The sequence below is a fragment of the Spinacia oleracea genome, chromosome 2, assembly GCF_020520425.1.
Source record: "Spinacia oleracea cultivar Varoflay chromosome 2, BTI_SOV_V1, whole genome shotgun sequence".
In the NCBI taxonomy this organism is placed as follows: domain Eukaryota; kingdom Viridiplantae; phylum Streptophyta; class Magnoliopsida; order Caryophyllales; family Amaranthaceae; genus Spinacia; species Spinacia oleracea.
The window spans coordinates 26,493,618-26,502,469 of NC_079488.1; the positions used below are offsets into that span (position 1 = coordinate 26,493,618).

Genomic DNA, 8,852 nt, shown 5'->3' on the forward strand with positions numbered 1-8,852 from the left:
CCATCTGACATGGCAGTTCAAAGGGGTAAACCTCCATCTCAAGTGGCGCTTTGCTTTAAACCATAACCGCCACTTGAGATGGCGGTTTACCCCTTTGAACCGCCATCTCAGATGGCGGTGTTCTCTAAAACAAAAACGCCATCTCAGATGGCGGTGTTCTCTAAAACAAAACCGCCATTTCAGATGGCGGTTCTGTTCTGAACCGAAAAAATATATATTTTTCTTTCTTTCATGTTGACGTAGACGGTATAATAGGAATTAAGCTAAAAATAGGTATTTTGAAAATTATTGGATCTTTAAGCAATAGCGAAGGAAATCGCTCCAATTCTTTCTCTTTCTTTTTTCCTAAAAAAAAATTTAAGAAAAATAAACTTTTTCCTTTTCTTTTCGTGTTCGTGTATGCCCTCTCCGTCTATTCCTACCTTCGTCCTCAACACACACACTCTCTCTTCTTCCACCCTCTTCCTTGTTCCCTCTCCTACTCTTCAAACTCTAATAATCAAATTAACATTACTTTACTTTCGACTCTCCGTTGCTAAAATAACTGTTGATTAACAAATAAGCCTGAGAGTAAAGCAAAAGGGAGATTAGCAATGGTGGTTTTCTCAGGTGGAAACCTTTTCGCCAAAGAGGTGTCTATTCGCAAGAGAATCCTTAGCATGTACATTTTCTCTCACTTCTCTTAATTTTATAATTTGTTTCATGAAATTGTTTTCTGCAAATTTGATTTTCTGGGTTACCCGTTACTATATAATCACTCAATTGATGATGGACTGTTGTGGGTTTCTGTATTTTTGATTAACTTTTGATACCCATTATTTAATTTTTGTGTTTCTGATTGATAATTATTTGGGGTTTGGGTGAATTTTGATTGTGGTTGAATAAAGGGGGATTAGGTATGTTTAATTATTTTAGAAGTTGAATGTCTCTCGAAATTTCAATTTGAAGGTGTTGTATAACCTGCATTTGGATGATGTAGACAAATACAGTAAATTGTCATGGCAAAGTTGCAAAAATAGTTATGCAAAGGATATATATGTCAGCATATTATCCTTGATTCTAGAATTATGTACGAAGTATTTGATTTCAGCTTGAATTGGCACTCCTTTAAAGCCTGCCTCAAGTGGCTTGTGATCATATGGGTACAAGTGACTCGTATTGGTACCCATGAAATTTGGTATTGGTACTGATACTGGTATGGTACATTGCTAAGAAGTACCAGTATAAATCATTTGCGCTTTTGGTATTGACATATTATGTGTTGGTACTAAAATAGTTGTATTTGGGGTCACTTGTGTCCATATGGACATAAACCACTTGAGGTTTAGCATTCCTCATTAATGTAGCTTGTATTTGATCTTAGAAAAATGAGTCATATTATAAGTTGATTTGATATATTGAAGGGTTTACCCTCGGGAAATTGTAGGGATTGCTAAAATGTTTGGGAGACACATGAATTCTCTTCCAAATTCCCTTTTGAGCATAGTGTTGTAGTTTGTATTTGATCTTAGCTTGTATTTTCTTCCAAATTCCGGGGATGGTGAAATGTTTGGGAGAGATATGGCATTCAACATTCTGTAGATTATTTTGGATTCTCTGGTTGATTGAGTGGAAAAATATTACAATATCAACATCCCTAAATTACCAGGCTTGTTTAATTAAGGTTCATTTTTAAGAAATCGATTTAAAGTATCATTGGTACTCTTTACTGTTCAAAATTTTACATCTTTCCACGAGGTAGACTACCCTAAGAATTCCTATGTAGGAAAGGCTAGAATGCTTGGGAGGGGCATGAGCTTTTGTTCAAATCATTTGGATTTTTGCATATTGGACTTGCTTATGGAGGGGAATGTCTAGATTTCTTAGGATATTCTATTATTTTAGGTATTGTTTTTTGTGATGCAAGTTCTTGTTAAAGCAGAATTTGATTTTATTTTAATAGCCTGTTTGGGAATTGTCATTTCATTGGAAATGATGGAATTGACCCAAATGACATGTTTTGGAATTTTAAAAATTTGCATTTGGATTTGGCCCAAACAGGCCTAGACTTTGGAGAAAGAAGTCTGGGCTTAGAATGTGAAATGCAATATGAATACCTGTCATTTCAAATCCTTCGAATGCTCCGTCGTTCCTGTTTGTCAGTCAACCACCACTCTCTCTCCTCTAATCGGACGTTCAGTGACCATCGCCTATTCGCCGCCGCCAAGAAGTAACCAACCTAACCACCACGACGTCCACATTGGCTTCATCCTCATCCTCAACCTTAGCTCTACTCTTTTCTCTCTCCTCTCCCACACCCCCTCCCTCTCCTCCATCGCCTCAACCACCTTTTCTCCGCCACTCTCTTTCCTTTATTGTGTTTCAATTTTCTACTTCACCAACCTGAAAACCAAGCATCACAAACATTACACTAAGAGCATCAAAGCAAAAGAGTAATCGGCGAACGTTGGCTCTCTCTCTCCTCCTGCTGCAGATGATGCTTGGATTTGAATCCCCGTTAACATCTTCTTCCTACTACTGCTGCTCTTCTTCAAGTGGTGAAGATGTTGGAGTTGACGGAGTTCTTGGTGTCGCAACGGTGGGAGTTGGGGTTGTTTTGGTGGACGGTAAGAGAAGGCTTTGGACGTTGATGCATATAGACATATAGCTACTCACAAAGAGTTGCAATCACTAATCGATCATGGAGATGGTTTAAATTGATTACAAAAGATACGTTTTGATTTGGTAATTTGTAAAATTGTCAAATCGTAAATGATACTCATGATTAATATTTGAACTCAATCAAATAATTCCAACATGTAACTTAATTAAATATTGAATCAACAATTTGTCATAATTTAAATAGGATTACACAAGAAATAAATAGTCCAATTATCAAATTCTAAAATTCAAATCTTCATTGCACCAAACTGCCTAGTGGATTTGAAATGATAAATTTGAAATTCTTAGTTCTTCCCAAACATTGAACTTGGAATTGAATGTTACTATTTGAAATTCCAGATTTGAAATGAGTCATTTGAAATCACATGATTGTATCCAAACGCTACCTAATATTAATGTGAAATGTAGATTTAATAAGAGAGAAGACGATTTCCCATCCTTGAAGGAGTACAATGATTACCTAGAAGAAGTAGAGGATATGAGTAAGTTCTTTTCCTCAATTATGTTATGGTTTTCTATCTATACTTTTCTATCAAATAGTTACAGACCGTCTTTGTTACAGCATGCAACTTAATTGATGGAATAGATATTCCTGGCATTGAAGCTAAAATTGCCCAATACGAGGAAGAAAATGCTGAGCAGATAATGAATTCTCGAGCTCGAAAGGCATGTAAGAGATTGAGTATAACAGTTTTCATCTGTCAACTTGAGGATTTTTTTTAATTCACGAGTCTAGCTTTCAGTCACTCTTACAAACATCTGCTACTCCATTCTTAAGATAAAACGTTATAGTTTTTATTGATATATTAGTATGGGTTTTCACCATTTTGTAATTTAAACTTTTAAGTATTATCAGAAAGGAGAACCTTTGAACATGTGTGCTTGCACAGGCAGAGGAGCTAGCAGCAGCTCTGGCAGCCAGCAAGGCACCTGCACAAGTTGATGCTGAAGGGGTAAGTTGTTCATTTGTACTCTCTGCTTGAGTAGGGTTTTTTCTATTTATTGTGCTATCATTATACTTCTTTTCCATGCCAATAGTTCCTAGTTGAGGATCAATAGTGTTTTTTTTAGTTGTTGTATAAGTCAAAACAGTAGTGTATCTTGCCTGATTTGTATCAGGAACAACAAAGAATATTGGCATCTTTCCATTTTCCGTAGGCATGAGGCACAATATGTTAGTAATGTTAGTATATATCTTTCAAATTACATGCTCTTGCTCCATTAAATGCAATAAAGGAATCACTACACGTTGTGTTGGACTGCCTATACAAAGTATTGATACGTTATTGGCCATTTGTGGTTCTGGCATATCTTATATTACCTTCTTGGATGTTCTCAAATAGTCAAATGTGTCTAACTTGTCTAAAAGGTAGATTACTTGCTTCACCATTTGATGGGAATACTGATGTTAAATATCACATGTCCATTCATTGGTTGATCTTACCTGGTTTCAAACTATCCAAGTTTTGTGGGACCATGATAGAAATAACCTGTTGCACTCTAATCACAATTGTACTGGCATGCACTAAAGGTTTCCTCAACCTTATTTGATTCTGATGTTACTTGATCAAGGCAGTGGTGGTTACTGGTTAGTGATCTACAAAAACTAGAAAAGGGTTGGTGATATACTAAAGCTTTCTCCGGTGATGCACAATAACTAGAAAGTTGTCATGAACTGCTGAAATTTCACAGTTTTGGAAATAAAATTGCTGATAGCATTTTAGGTTTTCTTTCATGCGAGTGGGGTCTAAGTGTACTGATGGACTGCTGACTTTTTGATAGATGTGAAGTCCCTCACTTTCTTGTAGGATAGGTGTCACGCAGAATAGTTTTTTCGTTTAAATAATCTACTAGTAAAGCAGGTCATCATTTTCTTTATCTCCATCAGCGCCAAACTGCTCATAACGCCGGTCCCATCTCCTTGGGAATAAGGCTATGGCGTAGTTTCTGTTGTAGTTCAAACTGCCAATTTTGACAATAAACTGAGCTTGATATTGTGGCTTCTTAAGTTTACCCCCACCCTCTCTAACAAGAAAAGGGCTTCTTACGTTTTAGTTCTGTGTTTGCTGAGATTTTTCATCTTGATCTTCGAGCTGTTTTAAAACCAAATCAGAAAGTTGAGAGGTCAAAATATCTTCTTCCAACAGTTTGCACGTCCTTTGCTGCTGTGCTTTGCAAAGGATATGATAATAGATAAGGCAGCACTTTCATGGGTGTAATAGAGATGAAGTCATTATGAGAGTTGTTGAAACTTGAAAGCTATACTTGTATTAGAATTTTGGTGTTGTTGTGTATGGTTCATCAAAAATGACTAGACAAGCCATGGAGAGTTCTTATTGAAATCTAAAGGCCATAAAGTGATCCATTCTTTGTGTTGAGGCCTTGAGGGAATGTGAAGATTTTTATTCTCCAATCATTATCACTAAACAGGATTCTCTTTAGGGTTGGCTCATCACTTCACATGTCTCGAATAGATAATATCAAAAGGGTTGCTTTTGAATTGCCATTTTACATTAGCCACTGTTCCAGCTCCTTAACTATTAGCAAGCCACGCTTAAAACCTAGCTATTCTTAGTTGATGTTCAATCCGTCCATTTGGTCTTTTAAGATTCCAGTAGAAGTTTAACTATTTTATGGAGGGACAGTCACAGGTTATGTTGTTGAATAAGGAAAGGCGGAATTGCCCACCTATCTTTCCCTCAAATCCACCAAAATCACCAGTCTAAATAGTTTCATTTTCTATCTTTTTCAAATTTGCTTGCTCGACTCTTCAGCTTACAACCCAAAAGAATGTGGGCCAGATTTTACCTTGGATGGTGTTCTCACTGCGCCTTTGGCAAGTCATTTACTTATGTATGGGTCTGTAGACAAGATGTAGATTTCCGTGCAGCTAATTAACTGTACGACAGACAACAGCAACCACAAAAACAACCACCACTTTGTGAAGATCCTGTTGAGGGCAGGGTTTGGGAATGGCAATATGTATATGCAATCTTACGTTGGCAAATCAGGTAGACTTCTTCAGTGGGCCCTGGAAAAAAAACTGGTAGCAGAAATACCTGTTAAGTACACAAGTCGGTAATGAATGATTTTTTTAACAGTAAGGTATTTCATTAAAATAGCATGAGGGGAGTGGTATAATGAGAGGGCTCAGCGAATGGTTCGAGAATGCCAAAACAGACTGCATAGTTGAGTTGTAAAGGCTAATGCTGGTGGTTTCGTGGACACGGAACTTAGTGTACTCTTTCTACTTTCTTGACTTTATAGTTTTGTTCATTGACTGTTGGAAATTGGAAACTGGTTCCTACTGAAATTGTTTTTTTTTTGAGAAATAGAAAAATGCTCTCTTCTATTTTGTTATTTTGTGGAGGCTTCAAAACAGTTTTTGATCATGGAAATCTTCTACTGCCTTTATGCATTCAAAAGCTTTTGTGTAAGACCGTCTAACGGTTAGACCAATTTTTTTGTACTAACTAAACTAGTGTAAAACATAACTATAAGTAATAAAATCATAACTAATTGAATAACAAAATAGTTAAGATATAAAGACAAATAGTTAAATTTATGAGTCGAATAGTTATTATTTTCGAACAAACTTATTAATAACTAAAACTCATAAAATTTTAACTAATTGATCTCATTGTTTAACTAATCAGTTTCATTGTTTAACTAATAGGTTCGGTTGCATAACTAACTGGTTTCGTTGCTTAACTAATTGAATTTCAAATTTAACTAATTGGTTTCAGCGGTTAACTAATTAGTTAAAGTGCATGCATAAAAGTGGTCTAACCGTTAGACCGTCTTTCCTAAAAGTTTGTATTATGCATTGACCATTGGTCGTGTATCTGCTCTCTAGTACTACCTGGAAAGAAGAGCATTATTCTTTGTTTTACATCAGCTTTTCCTTTCTCCTAAACTTTTAATTTGTACATAACGTTTTCATCTATTTTTCCATTTTTCAGGTGGCAGAAAACAAGTTCTAAATATTTTTTAGGTGGTAAAATAAAAGTTTTAGTTTTTAGGGGGTAAAAAACAATTTTTCGATTTTTATAGGTGGTAAAAAAGGATTTTTTATGTAAGATGTGCACATTTCTTTTGAGGATCTAAATGAATAGCCAGTGACTAAAATGTTAGCCTTCCTTAGTCCCTCTTTTGTCTGATTTTTTTCCCTCAAACTGCTTTGGTCTTACTATAATTACTGTTTTACCCTTTGTGAAACAAATAATACTATTTTGATTATTATTTTCAGAAAATAGATACCACAAAAAATAAATGAAAAAATTGTGCGCCTTGGATACCAAAGGCGCGCGCCTTCGCCTTGCGCCTAGGCCTTAGGGATTTTTGCGCCTTGGTGCGCCTTGTGCCTTTTAAAACTAAGATGCAGAGTCTGTTCGAAGTCATTACTCTTGCCTATTCTTGCCTATGAACCCAGTTACTAGAACATCCCAGATTCCTCTCAGGCTGTAGATAATTCTTGAACAATGCATGTTCGAAGTCATTATGTTGCTCTGCACTTTCTGGTTTTGGGAACTGAAAACAGTAGTTTTGAATCCTTTTAAGCCCATTGTATGCAAAAATCTAATATATCCCAAATTCGGTATTGTGATCTTTAGTCGTGTGATAAGGCATTTCTTGCCCCTCAATTTCTCAGATGATGACGCTGAGAGTGACTTGTGGTCTACGGAGCATGACACTGATAAAGTGTACTAATCTGTTCTGTTCACCTTATTAGTTATTTCCACTTATTTCTGGAACAATAAGTTCAGATAAATTTAGTTAGGTTCAGATAAGTGCTGATAAGATAAGTTCAAGGAAATTAAGGGTTGCCTAAGTACAATTTATAACTAAAATAAGTTTTGATATGTTCTAATAAGTTCAGAAAAAATAAGTGAAAATCAGGTGAATAGAACGCACCCTAACTCCTCAAACAATAAGTTCCATTTGATCAGTCTTTCTTGAAATCTTTTGGCAAGCTAAATTTCGTGTTTGTGTGAACAGGCCGCAGAACAAAACTCACAAGCAGGGATGTCTACCACAACGCAAGGGCAATACGCACCTGCAGTTGCGGCAGGGCAATTTATGCAACCAAGACCGATGGGAATGTCCTCACAACCACTACCCCTTGGTGGTTCTGATATGAATGAAGAAGAATTCATGAAGCTACGAGCAGAAAAAGGTGGACGTGCAGGAGGTTGGAGTCCGGAACTTGGTAGGAAGAGGGCACTTGAGGAAGCTTTTGGGAGTCTTTGGATATGAGATCTTCAGGAAAACTAACATATGGATCGTGTTTTCTCCATATGTTTCGATCATCCAGATTTGAGACTTCTGAACTTCTGTAAACTTACAGGCTCACAGTTTTGAGACAAAAAAATGGATCACAAACATGAATATGTATGTAATATGCGTGTATCTCCTATGAAGATTCTTAATTATGTGCTATGAATATATTGATAATCTTTTTGGATGAAGTAGGTTATAAAATGTTGACAAGTCGATCTTAATCGAATTTTTCGATGGAGTTAAGGGGCAACATGTTAAGTACTACTTAAAGAAGTGGCTTGAAATTGATGGGATACAATTGAAACTTTAGTATTACTAAAGTACCTCGGTGCACTTTGCACCCTAAGTCATTTTATGTACATTGGTGGTCGTTTTTATATTTTCTTCTCACGTAATACGCATATTTAAAGGAAAATATGACAAGGTACAACACCCGAATGTATCTTAGATGTGTTGGGTTCGTTCCCTAATAAGAAAATCAAACATGAACATAATAAGTCTAATTAGTAGAGAAGTGGTGTACATATTTAACAATTTTCAATTGCCATTCCATTTTGTAATACATTTTCGGTAACAATCTCAATTTTTTCAAATCCCTTTTCATTGGGGATTTTTATTCGACGCCCTATTTCGTTAAAAACGCCTTGATTTATTACGTTAAAGTACGAGTTTACCCTTTATGAACCAATTCACCCCCTCCCTCTTCACCCTCCCTCTTCACCCTTCCTCCCTCCCCTCTCCTCATCCCTCCCCTCTCCTTTTAGAACGTCGAACACCCACTCCGGCCACCCAAAAAATCTGCGCCGCCCTCCTCTCCTTCGCGTTAGAATAATGGCTCCAACTCCTTATTGTAATCTAAGTAGTTAACACCCTAATCCTATAATAAATAAAGTTAAAGAAACCATCAAAAC

General features: G+C 36.3%; 1 protein-coding gene across 2 annotated transcripts; it reads left to right on the forward strand.

Annotated features, from left to right (window-relative positions):
- The first annotated feature begins 364 nt into the window (after positions 1-364).
- On the forward strand, positions 365-8,129 carry LOC110790669 (uncharacterized). Of its 2 annotated transcripts, none has more exons than XM_056836604.1 (5): positions 365-661; positions 3,070-3,143; positions 3,224-3,331; positions 3,552-3,614; positions 7,660-8,129. In XM_056836604.1, exons 1-4 carry the CDS (start codon positions 594-596, stop codon positions 3,602-3,604), a joined length of 303 nt encoding a protein of 100 aa, XP_056692582.1. In that variant the 5' UTR covers positions 365-593; the 3' UTR covers positions 3,605-3,614; positions 7,660-8,129. The 2 variants fall into 2 exon arrangements, 1 of the variants encoding a protein (XP_056692582.1); XR_008927602.1 differs by having other exon boundaries at positions 377-661; positions 3,556-3,614.
- Positions 8,130-8,852: the final 723 nt, after the last annotated feature.